The sequence below is a fragment of the Zonotrichia albicollis genome, chromosome 18 (assembly GCF_047830755.1).
Source record: "Zonotrichia albicollis isolate bZonAlb1 chromosome 18, bZonAlb1.hap1, whole genome shotgun sequence".
Lineage (NCBI taxonomy): Eukaryota > Metazoa > Chordata > Aves > Passeriformes > Passerellidae > Zonotrichia > Zonotrichia albicollis.
The window spans coordinates 12,401,942-12,422,712 of record NC_133836.1 but is presented as its reverse complement, the minus strand read 5'-3'; the positions used below and the strand labels follow the sequence as shown (position 1 = coordinate 12,422,712).

The 20,771-nt window shown below is 52.8% G+C and overlaps 1 protein-coding gene across 3 annotated transcripts in view; it reads left to right on the top strand.

The window, feature by feature from the left end:
- KSR2 (kinase suppressor of ras 2) overlaps window positions 1-20,771 on the top strand; it is a 93,279-nt gene that overhangs the window by 30,884 nt on the left and 41,624 nt on the right. For 2 of the 3 annotated variants that reach the window (XM_074554318.1, XM_074554319.1), the window contains exons 5-10: window positions 4,650-4,831; window positions 15,058-15,127; window positions 16,302-16,385; window positions 18,840-18,907; window positions 19,076-19,174; window positions 20,263-20,381. In XM_074554318.1, coding sequence (XP_074410419.1) covers window positions 4,650-4,831; window positions 15,058-15,127; window positions 16,302-16,385; window positions 18,840-18,907; window positions 19,076-19,174; window positions 20,263-20,381 — 622 coding nt within the window. The remainder of the gene's footprint in view (window positions 1-4,649; window positions 4,832-15,057; window positions 15,128-16,301; window positions 16,386-18,839; window positions 18,908-19,075; window positions 19,175-20,262; window positions 20,382-20,771) is intronic. The other variant, XM_074554320.1, reaches the window with a different exon arrangement.

The following is a 20,771-nucleotide window of genomic DNA, read 5'->3' as shown; positions in this document are numbered from 1 at the left end:
CCAGGAGTATCACAGCCCTGAGAATATTGACTCAATTTCCAGGTTTTTAAGAGCTGGGAATGGGAGATGAGCACTATCAGAGTTTGGGGTGTTCCCTTTGGGATTTTTTTTGAGATCAGCCATACTCCAGGAGCATCACAGTGAACATTGACTCGATTTCCAGGTTTTTTAAGAGTTGGGAATTTCTGGGTTTTTTAAGAGATGAACTGTGCCAGGGGCTGATTGGGTATGTTTTTTGGGATCAGCCATCTTCCAGGAGCATCACAGTGAACACTGACTCGATTTCCAGGTTTTTTAAGATTTGGGAATGGAGATGAGCACTGCCAGAGCTGGGGAATGGTTGGGGTGTCCCCTTTGGGGTGTTTTTTGGGATCAGCCATATTCCAGAAGCATCACAGCCCTGTGAACATTGGCTCAGTTTCTGGGTTTTTTAAGAGTTGGGAATGGAGGATGAGCCCTGCCAGGGGCTGGGGAATGGTTGGGGTGTCCCCTTTGGGGTGTTTTTTGGGATCAGCCATATTCCAGAAGCATCACAGTGAACATTGAGTCAATTTCCAGGTTTTTTAAGAGTTGGGAATGGAGATGAGCACTGCCAGAGCTGAGGAATGATGAGGGTGTCCCCTTTGGGATTTTTTTTGGGATCAGCCATATCCTGGAAGCTCCACGGCCCTGTGATGGATTTTTACTCCCTGTAACACACAGATCCCACTGTGCCCACCCTCACATTCCATCTTCTCCCAGCACTTCCTGCTCCTCCAGCCCCCAAACCATCCCAGGACATCCCAGCAGGGCAAAACCTCCCCGGGCTCCTTTCTGTGGAAATCCCAAACAATCATCCCCGCCCTCCCTGCAGCATCCCTCTGTCACTCCCTGCCCTCCCTGGCAGCGGTGACGGGCCCTTTGTCCCGCTGTCTGCTCCTGTTTTTCAGCTCCTGTTGAAACCCTCTATTTTTCCCCTCCCCAAGCCGGTGATAAGCGTTTGACTGATCCCACCGAGCAGGCGGGGATGAGCCATTCAGGCGGGATTGACACCTCAAGGGATTTGCATTAAACGCTTCAAACTCGCTCGCCTTTTTTTTTTTTTTTAATTATTTTTTTTTATTCCCCACTTTCTTTTCTTTTTTTTTTTTCATCTATCATTATATATTTAGCAAATTCCTGCATGAAATTACAGCCCCAATCGTTGGCATTCACCTATCTGAGAAGGAATCTCTCTCTGCACTGATTTTCCCAAGCATCCCGAGGCAGGAATTAACCCCGATGCTCCACGGAAAAAAGGAGGAAAAATAAGGAAAAATGAGGAATTTGGGTCTGCAGAGGGTTAGGGGGTGGTGAGAGGTGAAGGAGAGGGGGATGCTGGGTGTGCTCACGATGTGCCAAGGGTTGAGATTTTGGGAAAGGTTTGGGAAGCCAAGGGCTGTGTGGAGCAGGGGCTGACCCTGATGTGCTGCTGGGGACCTGCCCTGAAGGGTAGAATCCCGGGAATGCCTGGATTTGAAGCCTCCTGGAGCAGAGAATAGAGTGGAGAGAGGCAAAAAACCAAAAATAGTGGGAATGTTCAGATTTCAGGATCTGCTCCAAATCTGGCAGGGAAGGCGCCCTTGGCCCATGGTGGCATGTTCCTGCCATCCCTGGAGGGAGGGTGCTGTGGGCGTCTCCCAGATTTTGGGGGGCCTCCAAGCCTTGAGATGGACCAGGTGTGGTTCTCTCTGCTCCCTCCAAACCCTTTGGGGCCAAAATAAAAAATATCTGCTCCATAATCCTGCCTCCCTTTCCTGAAGCAGGGCTGCCTTGGGCGTTATCCCTAGGGAAAATTGAAATTAGGTTTATGTTTTACCTTGGGGTTTTTTGGTTTGGTTTGGTTTGGTTTGGTTTGGTTTGGTTTTGTTGGTTGGTTGGTTGGTAGTTTAGTTTAGTTTAGTTTAGGATGGGTGGATGGATGGATGGATGGATGAGGGATGGATGGATGGATGGATGGATGGATGGATGGATGGATGATGGATGGATGATGGATGGATGGATGGATGACGGATGGATGGATGATGGATGACGGATGAATGGATGATGGATGGATGGATGGATGGATGGATGGATGGATGGATGGATGATGGATGGATGGATGGATGGATGGATGGATGGATGGATGGATGATGGATGGATGATGGATGGATGATGGATGGATGGATGATGGATGGATGGATGGATGATGGATGGATGATGGATGGATGGATGGATGGATGGATGGATGATGGATGGATGGATGGATGATGGATGGATGATGGATGGATGGATGATGGATGGATGGATGGATGATGGATGGATGATGGATGGATGGATGGATGGATGGATGGATGGATGGATGGATGGATGGATGGATGATCCCTCATGGCAACAAGTCCTTTATGAGGTTCTCATGACTGGCCTCACTCTCCAGCCCTGCCCAAGGATGATTTTTGACCCTCTTTTGCCCAAGAAGCCCCAAACAAGGCTGGGTTTGCTCTGTGTCCCTCAGACACTGCTTGTCCCCAAGCCAGGGGACAGGATCCCTGTCCCTGTGAGCCCCCCGTGCCAGGGAGTTTTCCATGGACTCCTCTCCTCTCCTCCTCCTCTCCAGGCTTCAATCCTTGCCCCCCTTCCCTCAGGAAGGGGATAAAAGCCATGGGAGGATGGGCAGCCAGCCCAGTCACCCACTTGGATCCTGGTGTTTATTATTCTTTATTATTTTTTCTTCTCCTGAAGAAACAGAGAGAGGAAAAAAAAAATCTCTCTCTGTCCAAAATCACTCATCCTTCCTAATAATGAGAGCTGTCAGCAGCACTGCTTGGCGAGGAAATGATGCTCGCAGTAAATATTTGGTCTGGAACTGATTTATGGGTGGAAAAAAACGAGATTAGTGCTTAATCACTGCCTCTCAGGAAGGGCTTTGGGCCGGGGTTGAGCTCAGGGGGGCTGGGGCCAGGCCAGGAGAGCAGCAATGGGATTTTTGGTGGAGACCCCGTGGTGGGGTTGGGATTGAGGAGCAGCAGTGCAGGGGATGGGCTGGATTTGGGGCCACCAGGGAGAGATAGATGGGATATTGGGAATTGGGAATTGTTCCCTGGCAAGGTGGGCAGGCCCTGGCACAGGGTGCCCACCCTGGATCCCTGGCAGTGCCCAAGGCCAGGCTGGACACTGGGGCTGGGAGCAGCCTGGGACAGTGAGAGGTGTCCCTGCCCATGTCCTTTAATGAGCTCTAATGTCCCTTCCCACCCAACCCATTCCATGGCTCCATGACCATCCGCTGTGGGGCTGACCCCAAGGAGTTCCAAGCCAGGAGAGCTGCTCAGCTGGACCAGCCTGGAACATCCACCCCATCCTGAGCCCAAAGAGGTCCTAGCAGCCACCCTAAACACAGCAGCAGCTTTCCTGTGTGAGGAAATAATTAACTTATTAGAGGATGGTTTAATTTTCATCATTAAGAGGCCATTTCCTATCGCCTGGCAGGGCCAGATGCCCCCGGGCACCGCTGGGAGTGGTGGGACATGCTCAGCTCCATGGCCTGCCCACCCTGCCAGGGAACAATTCCCCATTCCCAAGATCCCATCCATCCCTGCCCTCTGGCACTGGGAGCCATTCCCTGTGTGCTGTCCCTCCATCCCTTGTCTCCAGTCCCTCTCCAGCTCTCCTGGAGCCCCTTCAGGCCCTGCCAGGGGCTCTGAGCTCTCCCTGGAGCCTTCTCCTCTCCAGGTGAGCACCCCCAGCTCTCCCAGCCTGGCTCCAGCCCTTGCAGCATCTCTGGTGCCTCCCCAGCAGCTCCAGGTCCCTCCTGTGCTGGGACACAGAGCTGGATGCAGTGCTCCAGCTGGGATGCAGGATTATGGATGGAGCATTCCAGGAATCCTTGAGGTGTTGCACTGCCAGGATGCTCTCCAAGGATCTCTGTCCCAGATTCTGCAGATCCCCAGCGGGCTGAGCTGCCTTTCCCAGGGCTCTCTCTGCTCCTCACTCCGTGGCAGCTGGAGTGGATGAGCTGGAGCAGCTCTGAGTGCCAGGATCCTGCAGCCCAGCCCATCTGAGCTGCCAGAGTCACTCTGCATCCCAAAGCCTTCCAGTCTGGTGCAGCTTTGGGATCATCTGAGCCAGCAGAACAACGCTGGGCCTTGTCCCAGTGTGGAAAAATGGGACAGGAGGGAGATTGGACTGACAGAGCAGACGACTCCTCCTCCTGCTCTGCAGAGTTTCATTTGTGAGGAACTTCACACAGTGTTTTGGGTTGTCCACACCATGGCCCTGTGGTGGTTCCTGGGACTCTCTTGGGGTCCCTCACACTCTCCACTGCAGCCCACCCTTGCTTGGGCCCTTTATTTGATATAGTGACATTAAATGAGACCATTTAGGGGATTGGACAAGGTCAGCAAGGCTGAGGCTGACGAGCTTTTGGACCAAATGATTTTTTTTTCACCCAGGTTCTCAAGAAGAAAAGCTCTGGAATGTTCCTTAATGAAAATTGCCTTTGATGTTGGGGAGGGATTGGGAATTCCCATGGGGAAGCTGCATTAGTTATCACACGGGAGATGATGCAGCCGCACCCCCATCCCACGGGTGCCACCATCCCATCCCCAACTCCTTTCCCTTCACTTCTCCCTCCTTTTCCCTCTCTTCCCTCCCAGAGTCAAGAAGAAGAACAAGCCCCTGAACCTCAAGATCCACAACAGCGTGGGGAGCTGTGAGAACATCCCTGCCCAGCGCTCCCCGCTGCTCTCCGAGCGCTCCCTGCGCTCCTTCTTCGTGGGCTACCCGCCCTTCCTGCCCTCCACGCCGCCCGTGCACACCGACGCCACCTTCTCTGCCAGTGAGTGCCCCCTCGGGTGCCCCTGCCAGGGTGGGAGGTGCCAGGCAGGGGATGGGACTGCGGAGTTTGGAGGACATTGGTTGAGCGTTGTGGAATGAGCCCAGCCCTGGTGGAGGTGCCTCGTGTTGGTGTTTGGAGATCTGTGGGCAAAGATAGCCCCAAAAGCTTGATTATTTCTGTTTTTTGGGAAGCCACAGAGGTTTTTGTGATGTCTGGGGTGGTGGCACTGCCTGGCTGTCACCTAAAAGTGACTTTTCTATGGGTGGGTTTGTAAACTTTTGTGGTTTCACCTCTTGTGTTTAAACCTCTCCTGGGTCCTTGCTTTGACATGAAGGGCAGAACTGCTCAATCCCTCAGGATGTGGAGCTGATGTGGAGTTTTGGGAAGCCAGTCCTGGTGCAAACACCGTGGAGCTGATCCCACCTGGCAGGGCTCTGTCCTCTCCCAGGAGATGCTGCTGGTGGCACACACTGGCTGGGTTTGGCTCCGTGAGCTCACCCAGGTCTGGGAGGAGCAGCCTGGCCCTCGTTTCCTGGTCCCACACCACTGCTGGGATTAATTCCACAGGGATTGAAACTTTCCCAAGCCAGGCGTGGCCCAAGGAAAACTTCCCTGGAGGAAACACATGGCAGCTGCTGGATGTGATTCCCAGCCAAGCTTCCTTTGCCTCTTGTTCCTCAGCTAAAACTTCCTCCAACTCCACATCCAGCCTGGGTTTCTGTCACTGTCCCTTCCCTGGATTTTTCCCTTGTTGCCTTTCTGGAAATGTCTTCTTGGCTTGTTTTGGGGTCTTCCACTTGTTCCTCCTGCTCAAGGAGCAGGCTGGAGAAGGTTTTGCAGCCAGAGGGCTTGCAGCCAAATTTCCTTTCCCTTTCCCTTTCTCCTTTCCCATTTCCCTTTCCCTTTCCTTCTTCCCTTCCCCGGCAGCCTGGGGTCACTAAGGGCTCACCCAGCCAGTCCTGCTGTCCTTTTCCCCCTGTCCCTTTGCCTTTGGGGACAGTGGCACCTGGCAGGAGCTCTGCATGCTGTGCCCAGAGATTTCCAACACCCAACTCCAGGTTTGCCCAGACTGAGGGGCATTTCTGCCTTGCTGTTTCCCACACAATTTTCTGTGCTCAGCTCACAGCCCAGACCAACAGAGCAGGAATCACAGACCAAACCCCACTCCCAGCCCTCCCTGGAGTGTCTCCTTGGATTAGTTTTGCTCAGTGTTGGATTCTGTGCCATGCTGTGACATCCTGATGGGACGTGGCACGGCCGCAGCGGGACGTGATGGCAGTGATGGGCTGGCAAGTGACTCACCCTGCCAGAGAGGTGTCTCCTCTCATTTCCTCCGACCTCCCTGGCTGCTGGGAATGTTTGCTGGGCTGGATGGGAGCTGGGTTTCCCCAGCTGGTTGATCCCTGCTGGAATGTTTGGCATCAGTGGAGCAGTTTTGTCGTGGTTGAGATGGAGACAATGGAAAGCAACACACTCCGTTTGCAGGAGGCTTCAAACCTGTTTTTGTTACAGCATGCCTGCTTGTTCTACATTCTCACAAAACTCATAAGTTTATACTTTTCTCATTGGTCAGGAAAAACAGACAAAGTGCTCATTGGAACAGGCAGTTGCAGGTTTCTCTTATTTATCCTTCTCTCTTTCTTGGTTTTGTTGTCAATGACCTTGTTAGGAAATTCTTTTAAGGGTAAACATGGGTCCTCTCACCAAACTTCTCTGGCTCACAGAAGTCACTGTGAAACCTCTTCCACACTGTTTGGTCCTTGAAGGAACAACGTCCATGCGGGAGTTACACCAAGCAGGGCAGATATATGTTTGTAGGGAGCAGAATCATGGGATGATTTGGGCTGGAAGGGAGCCTGAAGCTCATCCCTGTCCATGAGCAGGGACGTCTCCCACTGGAGAGGTTGCTCCAAGCCCTCCCTGCATCCCAAGGATTCCCTGTCCCCATCCTTGCGGTGGTTCAGCACCTGAGCTCTCCACCATATCCCATCCCTATGTTTTCTTCTAAAAATCCCTCTTCTCTTTTCCTCCTGTGGGAGCAGCACAGCAGCACCCAGGTGCTCTGGATTGCTGTGGAATTACTTCCCTTAGCACGGAAATACAAAAATTGTTGTTGTTGTCAGCTGGAGATGGGTGAGGGGAGCTCAGGCAGGCCCTGTCCCTCCCTGGCTGTCTCTCCATGATTTCCATTCCACAGCCTTGCTGCTCCTGGCAGGAGCACGTTCCCATCTGAGTCATCCCTGGCCCGGGTCAGGAGAGGGTTTGGATGCTTCCCTCTGATTTTTAACATCTCTTTGTCCTGATGGGAATGGATTTTCACAAAGGGCTGGAGGGAGCTGCAGAAGGAGCCTCTTCCTCCAGCAAATCTGGCTGGGGGAATCACAGGATCATGGAATATCCTGAGCTGATCCTCAGGGATCGCTGATCCAGCTCCAGTCCCCGCAACAACCCCACCCTGTCCATCCCTGGCAGTGCTGCCCAAAGGCTCCTGGAGCTCTGGCAGCCTCGGGGCCGTGCCCATTCCCTGGGCAGCCTGGGCAGTGCCAGCACCCTCTGGGGGAAGAGCCTTGCCCTGATCTCCACCCAAACCTCCCAGCACAGCTCCAGCCACTCCTGTCACTCTCACAGGGAGCAGAGATCTGAGCTGCCCCTCAGAAGTTGTAGAATAACTGGTTTAATGTGGTCTCCAGGGCTGTCCCCTCCCTGCCCAGTCCTGTGTGACAGCTCCATCACACCCACTGTGCTGCTGCTCTGCCCTGGGGGGATTCTCCTGGTCCTGTCTCTTCCCCTTGGCTTTGTGAGTGAGGAATTTGCAGTTTATGGTGTTGAGCATGAGCGGGATCCCAGCCAGGCATGGCCAAGTGACAAGTGGTGGCTGAGATGCCACCAGGGCTCCTTGAGCCCTCCTAGCTCCTGGAAAAGCCCCTGAAGGGCTGATCTCAGGCAGGTTTGGTGGAATCCAGGAAAATGTCCATTGGGTTGGGGTGGGAGTCCCAGAGTCCTAAATCCAGCTTTTCCTTTGGAAAGCACCAGGCTGGACCCAGGGATGCGACAATGGTGCTGAAGGTGACATGGGGAAGCAGCCAGTGCCACCCACGCCCCCTCTCCATGGTCACCCCACAGTGCTGGGGTGGCTTTGGTGGGGGACACTCCTCCCTAACGCTGTCCCAGCCCCAGCCACCTCCAGGAGGGCACTTCCCAAAGGGAACCTCCTTTCTTGGGGAGCACCAGGGGTTCCCTCCTCCCTGACACTCCCCAGCTGTGCTGGCACTCCCTGCAGCCACATCTGGCCACAGCTGGCAGCGAGGCTCCAGAGGGCACAGCTTTTTCTGGATGAGCCCAACTGAGCCTGCAAGGCTGGGAATTGGGGGGGACATCCCCATGTCAGGCTTTAAGCCAGCTGAATGTGGCATTTGAGATGGATAAATGGGATTGCCACTTTGAAGGGGGAACTACCTGGGTTAGAAAGAGATTCTTTCCTTACTGGAGAGATGTTCTGGGAACAGCTCCTGCTTCAGATGATCCCATCTGCTCCAGCTCAGCTTTGGTTTCATCCTGCTGGATGCAGCCTGGGTCAGCCTTCCACCCACTGGAGCTCACTGTGATCCACAGGGGTGGAAGGGACCTCAAGGACCATCCCACATCCCATTCCAACCCTCATATGGACAGGTCTTGTGTTTGTGGGGTTCCCAGAGGAAGGAAAGGAATTAAAGGAAGGATTTGACTCCATGTTCTCAGAAGGCTAATTTATTCTTTTATGATACTATATTATATTAAAGAATACTATACAAAACTATACTAAAGAATACAGAAAGGACACTTACTCAATGCTGAAACAATGATAATAATGAAAACTTGTGACTCTTTCCAGAGTCCTGACACCGCTTGGCCCTGATTGGCCAAAGAGTGAAAACAACTCACAGCAGAATCCAATGGAACAATCCCCTGTGGGTAAACAATCTCCAAACACATTCCACACCAGCACAACACAGGAGAAGCAAATGAGATAAGAATTGTTTTCCTTTTCACTGAGGCCTCTCAGCTTCCCAGGAGAAGAATCCTGGGCAAGGAGATTTTTCAGAAAATGTGACTGTGACAGACAGGGACACTTCCCAAATTCCATGTGGAATATCTGCCATATGCCCTGATAGAGGGAGCAGGTGATGCCTTTGTACCTTGAATCCTGCATGGATTTCTGTCCTGGGGAGGGAAAGCTGCTGGAGAAGCTGCTCTGGGATCTCTCCCATCCTATTTTGGCCCTAAATGCAGCATGAGCAAGGCCTGGGATGTCTCATGAAGGGATTTTGCTGCAGAGCATCTCCCTGGGGTGCTTGGCTGGGACCGTGGGGAAGTAAACCCAGGCTGGTGGGGAGACACTGGGACAGTGTCCCTGGAGCTGCCACAGGCTGAGACATTGGAACTCTGTCACTGCAGCTGGCACAGGGTGCCCAGAGCAGCTGGGGCTGCCCCTGGATCCCTGGCAGTGCCCAAGGCCAGGCTGGATGGGGCTGGGAGCAGCCTGGGACAGTGGGAGGTGTCCCTGCCCATGGCAGGGGTGGGAATGGATAATCTTTAAGATTCTCTCCCACCCAAACCATTCCATGGATATTATGATTTGTCTCTGGACTGGGATTTTCACCTGGTGGTGGAGATATTCATGATCCTAGATATCTTCTGCTCCACCCCAGTGTCTCCTCTCTTAATCTCTCCATGGGACTCACCCACCTTGGGAGCATTTTGGTGACATTTGGGATGTTTGGGATAAGTGCAAAGCCTCCTGGCCATGTCTTGGCTTTGCAGTGACTCATCCTGGGATTCTTACCAAGTCCACTTCCATCGATTTTCTCTGTCCCATTCATAATGGGAATATGTTTGCTGTAGTAGTGTTGGATTATGGTCTTTTCTGAGCACTCTACAAATCCATTTCCTGCATAGTAGGGGAAGGAGGGTTTGTTTATCAGGCTGTCTCTGTGATGGATAACACACAGTTCCCACCAGCTCCCTGCCATCCAGACAGTGGCCAGGAGATGAGGAAGGGACAATTGTGACAAAACAGTGCCCATCCCTGGGGTTCAGCACCGTTGCCACCCCTGGAAGATGCTCCAGGTGTCCTTGTGTCACAGACATCTTTTATGAAAAATCCTTTCCTTAGGATTTTTCCTCCTGAGAAGCTGAGAGGCCTCAGGAACAAAATGTAAACAATGGTTATCTGCTGCTGTGGAATGCAACAGATGCATCTGTGATTGGTCTCATGTGGTTGTTTCTAATTAATGGCCAATCACAGTCCAGCTGTCCAGACTGTCTCGATCAGTCACAAGCCTTTGTGATCATTCTTTCTTTTTCTATTCTTAGCTAGCCTTCTGATTAAATCCTTTCTTCTATTCTTTTAGTATAGTTTTAATATAATAAAATAATAAATCAAGCCTTCTGATGATGGACTCAGATGCATCACTCTCTCTCCCCTTCATCGCCTTTGATTTACAACATCCTTGGGGAGGCTTTGGGACTCTCTGAGGGCATCCCCACCCACCCCAAGGAAGGTGTAACCCCAAAATAATAAAATGGGGAAGCTCCAGTGCTTTTCTCTATTCAGGACATGCCCAAGCAGCCCAGCTGGTGCCCAACCAGAATTCACCCGGTGATAAGACCCCAATCTTGGCCTTATCACCAAGCCATGCAGGATGGTCCAAATAACTCAGTCCCTCTGGGGGACAGAGTGCCCGAGTACCCGGTCAGCTCACAGCCACAGGCCACCCTTAGCAAGCTCAGTGATTTCAGCTCTTTAGTGATATCAGCTCTCCCAGGATTTCAGCTCTTGGCTTGCTAGGCAGGGCGCCTTTGGCTGAGGCTGCAGCAGATGTGAGAGAGGAGAAGGAGAGGTCCTGGCGGTTCCACAGCAATGGTTTATTGGGGAGTCTGTGAAGGGTCCAGCGACAGCTCTTCTTCTGTCAGATGGGCTAAACCAGCCCCTTTTTATAGGGTATAGGGGGATCCAAACTTGTCCCATAGTAAAGATTAGGGGAAAAGTGACCTATGGGGTTACAGAGATAAGCTATGGGGCAAGGGGTAGAAAACAGGAACTTATTTTGCTGTCTCATCATGACTCAGCAGTTCCTACTGTTATAAATTATCAAATCGAGAGCCAAACTTATAAGAAAATTTAGCAAAGAATTATTAATTTGTCAGCGAGACCGAATTTCGATCATCAAAAACCACCACAGCCAAGGGCAGTGTCGAGCCCAGGATCAGCACTGGGTGAACCTGAATCTGACCTCAAAAATGTCAGAGTCTCCCCCTCGGTTCACAAATGCTGCGTCGGGAGGAAGTTTTCATACAGTTTATTCTGCCCGAGGCAGAGATGACCGAATGTTCTTTTGTGTCCCTACACATGCAGAACCGGGGCTTTACATGTACAAAGTTAGGCAAAAGTCCAGTCCGGATGGTGTTACTATATTGTTGTTATCATATTTCTAAAGTCCCATACCTTCCACAGCTCTTCAGGCTACATATCTCCATCACGTCGGGGTCACCAGTTGTTATAGTCATATTTCTAGAGTCCCATACTGTTGTTATTAGATTTCTAGAGTCCCATACCTTCTGGGTGGTTTTCTCACATGCAGTTCTTCACAGCAGTGTTGTTCCTGCTTCTTCATCAGAACTCCCACAAGGCCGTCCCCGACTAGCCAGCCCACCCCGTTTTATCCCAGTTATCTTCATTAGCCCCAGCTGCCACCCAATTAAGGGCATCACAGCTGCAGCTCATCAAGAACAACTGGGACCTACCAGGGCAAGGCCTATATACAGATATTCAAGTACTATATTTCCCCCTTTCCTTTTACTTACAGATATTCAAGTACAATACAGATATTTTACTAGGACTCAAAGGCCACCTCTACTATATTCAGGTGTCTAGATATTGTCAGAGAACTTCGGGGAAGTCGGCATTCACATGTAACAGGGTGGCGCCGGTAATCATCATGGTAGATGCAATCTTCGGGGTGATCATCACTCCTGAGTGGTCCTGGCAACCTGGGGAAGTTGGTGATCATCACCCAGGAAGGTTCCATTCTTACGTTAAAGAACCTGATATTATCTTAACGTCATCAGGGAACTAAATGAATATGAATAAGACACTCTTCCCGGCTGGGGTGGTCAAAAGACATAGTTTGGATCTTACAATATTTTATACATTAATAGCATGAATCATCTCCATCATACACTACACTGCAGTTAAGTCTCAATCCTGCATGGAGCTCTGGAAGCTCCACAGACTCTGCCCCACCCCGGCTCTGCCAGGACAGCAGCGGGGGCAGCGAGGCCGTCACGGCCACGGCAGCGCCACCGCGTCCCCGTCACCTCCGAGGCGCCGGGTGCCACTCAGGAGCTGTCACAGCTGCCTGTCACCGCCGGGGAGCGGCTGCCAGCGCTCTGTGCCGTGTCGCCTGTCAGCGACACGCCGGAGGTGGCTGTCACCCGTCCTCCGGTCGGTTTTCCCCTTCCCCGGCACAGCTGGTCTCATCAAGCGCGGCTGTTGATTTTGGGATGAGCCGAGCAGGAGCCCTGACCTTTGCGAAGGAAAACACGGTGTGGCACTCCCTGGCTGGGCTGTCACATCGGGAAGCGGGGTTTGGCTTTTGGGAACACCTCGGGAGGCAGAAATGGGGTGGGTGACCAGGGGAAGTGTCCAGCTCAGTGGGTGCGAAATTCCTCTTGTGCCCAGTGAAATGCCAGCTCGGAGCGGGGGGAATGAGGTGAGGGGAATTGTGGCCGGATAATTCGGGTTTTTGAGGCAGGCAGGAGGCTGCTGGTGGTAAATAAAGGTTTAAATAATCGCTGGCACGGGGGCAGCTCCAGGGCACAGGAGAGAGGGAAAAGGGAGAGAGGGAGTATGGGGGAGAGGGAGGCAAAGAGGGAGGATGAAGGAGACGCAGCCGCTTCACGCCTCAAAGCTTGCGAGCATCATCCGATCCCATCACAAAGTCCCCATAACAGAGCCCGACCGTCCCACCCTGAACCAAGACCTGCTCATGGGGGTTCCCCCCCTTGTAATTAACGCTAATTGTGCTAATGTGGGGGGTTTTCAATGAAAATATTCCTCCTGCGCTGGGGGGAGGCTGCTGCATCTCCCTCTGAGCATCCCCCCGAGTTAACCCTGCCAGGAATCCGGGTGAAGGGGGGACTCCCCAATTAACCCCAGAGCCCCCCGAACCCTCGGGGCTGGTCCCCGGTGCCTCTCCCTGCCCTCCTGCCCCGCTCCGATGCTTTTCCCCTCCTGCCAACAGCGGCTCTATTGTTAAACGCCGCCGTCCTACGTGGCTCGCTGCCGCTAATGAAGGTAATTAGCTGTGAGTCACGTCGGGCTCATTTATGTTACGAGGTCAAAATCCCCGCTACACTTCAATACATTTTTGCAGCGAGCCCATTTAGAAAGTAATTAAAAGGCTCAGCAGCCGCCGTTGCCTCCATCCCCTCTCCCCCTCGCCGGGCTGGCAGGATTTAATTGAGGCCAGCCGAAAGTTAGTGGGAATAAATTGTGGCTGATAACGCGGAGGTTGTAATTTAATTCCGGGAGAAGAGCTGCTCTGGCCAGGGGTGTTTGGCTCTTCAGGGAGCGGCGTTGGAGGGAGGGGTGATGACAACTCAGTTTAGTAATGGGATTTAGTGAGGGGGGGTGATGACAACTCAGTTTTCTAACAGGATTTAGTGAGGGGGGAATGATGCTCAGGGAGGCTGGGCATGGAGGGGTCACTCACCTCTGGGGTTTGTGGCCCAAATTCCTACCCCTAGCAGGTTGTGGAGGGTGAGTTGTCGCAAAGACTGGTGAGAAAATATCAAAAATATCCAAAATATTGGCAATGTGGTGCTGGGGACATGAACTCCCCTCCTTGGCTTTGAAGGGAGCTTATGAAAATTAGGGAGAGCGACTTTTTACACGGGTGGATGAAGCCAGGACACAGGGAATGGCTTCCCGTTGTCAGAGGGCAGGGATGGATGGGGTATTGGGAATGAATTGTTCCCTGGGAGGGTGGGGAGAGGATGGAATGGGATTCCCAGAAAATCTGTGGCTGCCCCTGGATTCCTGGCAGTGCCCAAGACCAGGGAGCAACCTGGGAGAGTGGAAAGTGTCCCTACCATGGGAATGAGACGATTTTAATGTCCCTTCCCACCCAACCCATTCCATGCTTGTGTGGTTCTGACATCTCAATCGCTGCCTCTGCCTGAGGAATGACCAGGAGGAGAGAAGGATCCAGGGCTGCCGCAGGTCGGAGGTGCTGGAGCAGGATCAACCTGGGCTGCTCCCAGCATTTCTAACCCGGGGGAGAGGGATGTAAATGTAACCTTCAGCCGCCGAGTGCAATTAGAGCCCCGATATTAAAATGGGATATTAAAGCAAACAGCGGCTCTCCCCGCTCCCTGGGCTAATATCCCGCGCCTGTTTAGCCTGGGATTTGCTGGCGCTCTGAGCAAACAGCCGGGAGCCACCGCTGGCGCTCGGGAAACCTCGCAAATCCCCGAGTGGAAATCCAGCCTTGGATCCCGGCATGGACCCGCTCCAGGGCTGGGCATCCTGCGGGGCAGGACCTTTCCCGTGGCCGGGAGGAAGAGGAGGAGGAGGAGCAGCTTTTCCAGCCTTGCCGAGGCTGAAGGAGGGGGTGGAATGCAGGCATGGCCGTGCTCCTGATTGCCTTCCTGCTTCAGCAGTGCCAGTGAAATTCCCTCTTTGTCCTTGTCCCTCTCCCTGTTTTCCCTTGGAAGGAGAGCCCTGGGACTGCTTTTCTTCCCCTGGAACAGGAATGGAATCACCTTTGGAGTGATGGCACTCAGCTTTTCCTCAGCTGCCACCTCAAGCTGTGATGTCTTATTAAAACTGACGATGATGGTGCTCCAGCTTTATTTTCCCTTTCTTCTTTGGACATCCTGATGTGATTCCAAAAGTTTTGCAATCCCGCTCTGCCTGCACGTGAGTGCATCCTTTCCCTCTCTCTCTCCTTCTCCTCTCCTCATCCCTGGTCCAAACTGGTGATGGGATCTGGGACAGGAGACCCCCATTCCCACAGCCCCCCAAATCCCAGAGCTCTCCTGCTTTCCAGAGAGGCATTCCAGGGGGTTATAGCAGGAAAATCCCTTTTTTTTTTGTGCACATCCTTTGCTCCCCTTCCCAAGAGCTCGAACCCCAGCTCTCGATGCTGTTACCAGCGCTGTTTTTTCCTGGTCTCTCTCTGCAGATACGCTGTCAGTGCCTCGCTGGTCCCCGCAGATCCCTCGGCGGGATTTAGGAAACTCCATAAAACACAGGTGGGCCCCTCCCCGTGCTGGGGGATGAGGGATGGGCATCTCCCTTCCCATCTCCGCTCCAGGACACCGAGATTGGGGACATTCCCCCTCTCTTTCCCATGCTGGGCTGTGCTGTCCTCCAAGCCCATTTCAATTTCATTTCAGTTCAGATCTGGTTTAGATAAGGCTCGAGCCGCTATCAATAAATCTGTGTGTTATCTGCGACCTTGCCAGCCTTCAGCAAATTCCCCATCTCTGGATTAGAACCCTTCCATATCTCCCTGAAGAGGGAAAAGCAGCGGGAAGAGTGCTGCTGTTTGATGGGAAGCTGCAAACATTGGTGCCCAGGGCAAGCAGGGTTTTCGGGGGTGTCTGGGGTGGGAATCGCGGGGAGCTGGGGTTGGATTCTGTGAAAAATGCCAATCACTTGTTCTTAAAATTTTAAATTTTAATAGTAATAAAATGGTTATAAAAATAGTAATACAATTAGAGTAATAACAATTTGGACAAATTGAATTAGGACAATATGAGACAACAAATACAAAGAGTTACGGACAGTCCGGGTACCTTTTTCTGGGCAGCAGGAGCCCCAAAAAGGACACAGTTAACAAAGGATTAACCCTTAAAAGCAACAGCCTGTTGCATATTCATACACCTCATACATGATGCATAAATTCCATTCAAACACAGGATTCTGTCTGATCAGTGTCAGCTTCTTCCTCTGAGTCCTAACAGCGCCTTCAAGGTGGGAAGAAGTTCATTTTTTCTGATAATGGAGCGATAAATTATCTTTCTCTGAAAGATTCAGGTGTCCTGTGTCTGCTATCTCACTGCGAGTCTTTTCTTTAAAAAAAGCATCCTACATAGCATAGTTTCTATTTTAACAATTTTTATAACCTAAAACTATATTTAACACAGCACTTAAGAGAATTAATACAGCATTACTTTCTAAAACAACACATACAATACTCATTTTAGTATTTGCGAAAAGCCAATCATAAAATACATGCATTTTTCACAGATTCCCTTTGGAACAAACTTCCAGAACCAAAGGAAAGCTCGGGGTTGTGTTTTGGCACCCCTATAAAAATCCCTCAACACCTGCAGAGGAATTTGAGGGCAGCAGAGAGAGGATGAAGCAGGGCTGGGGGGGATGAGTGAGGCTTCAGCTCTCCCTCTGTGTTTCTCTCCACAGGTTTTCCACCAAGTACTGGATGTCTCAGACCTGCACCGTCTGCGGGAAGGGAATGTTGTTCGGCTTAAAATGCAAAAACTGCAAGTATGGCGCCGTGCTGGAGCTGTTTGTGTCACTCCCTAAAACCAGGAGGGGACAATCGGGATTTTCCCTGGGGAGCCGAGCAGGGATTTGGGCATGGAGAGACCAGCCCAAATCTGGCCAGCTCATCCTCACAGGAAGCTTTAATGAGCTGTGAAATTGGGTGAATAACACCCCAAAGCAGGGCTGGGCTGTGTCTGGGATGGGATCGGGCTCCTCGGGGAGGATGTGCCCACCAGAGCTCTGAGTCAGATCCTGACAGGGCCCCTTCCCCAGGCCTGGCTTTGCATCCCTCGTTATGGAGATTCCCGGTGGAATTATCTGCAGCACCAGGCAGGGATAGCTCTGGCCATCGGGTGGGTTTTGCCCACAGTTTTGGGCTGTAACCTCTATTTCTGCCGAGTTTTGGGCACTTCTGCATCCTGAAAGGGCCCTGAGGAGCCGAATCAGTTAATCCATGGTGTAAAGAGAGGGGATAAAACGGGACAGGAGTGGAAAAAGAGTGAAGCAGAGCCTAGGGCTGCTTCAAATCTGTCACAGCCCGGCCTTGGACAGAGCCGTGCATCCACCAGAGCTGGGGAAAGTGCTGCTGGAGCCGGGATTGCCTTTCCCGGGGCCGGGAGCTGGGGATGTGCGATTGTCTGCGGGTAACGGAGCGGGAACGATCGCTGCTGCCGCTGATTAAGCGCTGATGAGTTGGTAAATTGGGATTTAAACCTGCCGAGAAGCGCTCGGTTACTCCGCAGCTGGAAGGGATGTTATCAAACACGGGGATTTTAAAGGGGTGATTCCCGTTCTATCCATGCTGAAGGAACTGGAGGATTTTCCTGCCAGCTCTCCGTGCTGGAGGAGGGATCCCTGACCAGGATCAGGGATGCTGTGGCTCTGGCTGTGCAAATCCTGCTCCCTGTAATCCTACAGAAAAGAACAAATCCATTTCCTGGCAGACAAAAGTTGGCAGTGAACACAAGGCATTTAGGGTTTTTTTTCCAGCCTTGCCCCGGCGCTGCTTTCCCCAGAAAGCAGAGGGGAACCAACAGGTAAAACAAACAACCGGACCCCAAACCCCCCAAGCCTCAAATACCAAATTAATTCCTGCCTTTCCCTCTAGGAACAGCTTTGTAATAAAAGCTAACACGGGCAGCTCCTGAATTTTCATTACCCAGCTCATTGACTTGAAGCTGCCTTTTTTTTTTTTCCCCATCATTTCCCCTTGTTTTGATAAATCCTTTCCTCCTTTTTCCCTTTTCCCCCATGGCTTTCTGCCGGCCTGGCAGAGCAGTGAGCTGGGGATGCGTTTCCATCCTTAATTAAGGAGGAATGGGGAGGATTTGGGAGTCTGCCCATGCCTTTATGCATGACCCGGGGGTGAAGCCCTCCAGACTCCTGCCCTGGAAAAAAACCCAGGAAAACTCTGCAGAATATCCAGAGGCTGTAAATCCTGTCTTTATTTCTGCTAAATGTTCTTAATAAAGGCAGGAGAGGAGGGCACAATGGCAGGGATACGTTAGGGATTGGGGCAGACACTTCTTCCCCCTCTGCTGCTCCTGATTTTAGTTAAGCGTCCAGCAGCAGGATGGTGGGAATGGGGATTTCATGGAACCATGGAATGGTTTGGGCTGGAAGGGACCTTAAAGCTCATCCTGTCCCACCTTCAGTACACCCAGTGCAGGGCTCTGCTCCTTTTGCTGCAGCTACCTCTGCCAGAAGTGACAATTTGGGGTGTCCTCAAGCCTGGCAAGCCCAGAAAGGAGCAGAGCTCCCCGGTTTGGGAATTTCTGTGCTGCCCCATTGGGATGGAGGCGTTTTCCAGGGGTGTGCAGCCCCTCCTGATTGCCCAGGACGTGCATCCCACACTGTTCTCTATCCCTGAGCTGCTGCTTGGCAGTGATGGGGAGCAGGGACCGTGGAGGGCTCACTCTGAGTGAGGGACCAAAGCCCTGCATCCAGTCACTTTCCCAAGGGGAAAAGAAGGGAAAAACTCCATCACAGGATCCCAGAATAGCCTGGATGGGAAGAGACCTTAAAGCCCATTCAGTGCCACCCCGTCATGGCAGGGACACCTTCCATTATCCCAGAGTGCTCCAAGCCCCAATGTCCAGCCTGGCCTTGGGCACTGCTAGGGATCCAGGGGAAGCCACGGCTGCTCTGGGCACCTGTGCCAGGGCCTGCCCACCCTGCCAGGGAACAATTCCCAATTCCCAATATCCCATCCGTCCCTGCCCATTTTGAATCCATTCCCCTTATCCTGTCCATCCATCCATCCATCCATCCATCCATCCATCCATCCATCCATCCATCCATCCATCCATCCATCCATCCCTCCCTCCATCCATCCCTCCCTCCCTCCCTCCCTCCATCCATCCATCCATCCATCCATCCATCCATCCATCCATCCATCCATCCATCCATCCATCCACGTTCCCTTCTCACTCCTTTCTCTCTGTCCCCTGCCAGGCTCAAGTGCCACAACAAATGCACCAAAGAGGCGCCCCCGTGTCACCTGCTGATCATCCACCGCGGAGGTGAGCCCTCCCCGCTCCGAGCCTCCGGGGATGGTTTGTTTTGGGGTAAACCTTTCGGAAGCTCCCCCCGGGGGGTTCGGGAGCGGGGTCCCCGGCGGGACGGAGGCTCCCGAACCGCTCGGGCTCTCAGGGGGAAATGTTACCCACCGTTTTTTCCGCTTGTTGTAGGGAGACGAGCCGGTCGGGGCGAGGCAGATTTGCATTGCAAACCACTTCCACCCACCCTCCCCCTGCCTCCTTTTCTTTTCAGATTCCCCACCGCACGGGGTAAGTCCAAACCAGGTTTTCGGCTTTTTGCTTCTGTCGAGAGCTCAGGGCGGACGGGGGACCCCGAAATCCCCCCGGTGCATGCGGGGTCCCCGCGCCCTGCGGATGCTCGTGGTGCTTTTTGGAGCTGCCTTATCGAGCCTGGCCTAAAATCCGCACGGAGGCAGGCAGAACCCTGCAGCAGGACGGCGGGGCGGCGCTTCCCCACCTCTTTTCTTCCAGATTTTGGCTCCCTTTGCTGGCCAGAGGACCGCGACTGCCTGAGAGAATCGCTCTTGCCTTGAATTTTGAGCTCTTAAAGCTGTTCCTTTGTGTTAAATTGTTAAATATTCCCCCCAAACCCGCTCCTTGGTTTAATCTCGGGGAAGAGGACTGTGCTGGTGGCGCCTCAGAGGGGGCGATTTTACAGCCCCCATCCCACCCCATGCCCTTGCTTGCAGCAGATTTGGGTGGAAGCGGTTGAAGATCCCCCGGTCGGGCTCGGAGCTGCTGCAAACCCTGCCCGGGAGGCAGGGAAGGGGCAGTCGGGCTCCTGGGATGGGCAGGAATTGGGATTTAGGGCTGTGATGCTGCAAGAGCCGGAGCTGCCCGCTGTGTGTTTTAGGAGCAGCATGGCTTTGGGGTGGCCTCAGCATCACTGAAATACCTCCCCACTCCCCAAAATAATCCCAAACCCAGCTGTTAAATCCATTATCTTGGAGTTAAACCGTTCCTGAACCCCCCAACCTTCAGGCTGGCTTTTTCCCCCTGCTGGGAGTGTTGTGAGCCGGCTCCTTCCCTTCACCCCAAAACGCTCCGGCAAGGAGCAGGATTGTGCTGGCTGAGCCCCGGCTCACAGAGGGGCCCTGGCAGCTGCTGGAGCCCCCACATTGCTGCCTCACACCCCGGGGAGGGTTGGCTGTGTCCGGGGTGCAGGAGGATCCCGAAGCTCAGCTGCCATCCCCGGCTGGAAGTGCGGCGGGAATCGCTTTGGAGAGCGGTTTGCAAGCACGGGGCGACCCCGAGCAATCCTGCTGAACTTTGATGTCCTTCCCTTTCTCTCCCCCTCCTCTCCACCCCCTTTTCCCCTCTGTCCCTTCTGAATCCAGCGAGGTTAGTCCGGACAGAGTCGGTGCCCTGCGACATCAACAACCCCCTGAGGAAGCCCCCGCGCTACTCGGACCTGCACGTCAGCCAAACGCTGCCCAAAACCAACAAACTCAACAAGGTGAGCTCCCCAAAACCAACAAACTCAGCAAGGTGAGCCCTGAGCCCCCCAAAACCAACAAACTCAACAAGGTGAGCTCCCCAAAACCAACAAACTCAACAAGGTGAGCCCTGAGCCCCCCAAAACCAACAAACTCAACAAGGTGAGCTCCCCAAAACCAACAAAGTCAACAAGGTGAGCCCTGAGCCCCCCAAAACCAACAAACTCAACAAGGTGAGCCCTGAGCCCCCCAAAACCAACAAACTCAACAAGGTGAGCTCCCCAAAACCAACAAACTCAACAAGGTGAGATCCCCAAAACCAACAAACTCAACAAGGTGAGCCCTGAGCCCCCCAAAACCAACAAACTCAACAAGGTGAGATCCCCAAAACCAACAAACTCAACAAGGTG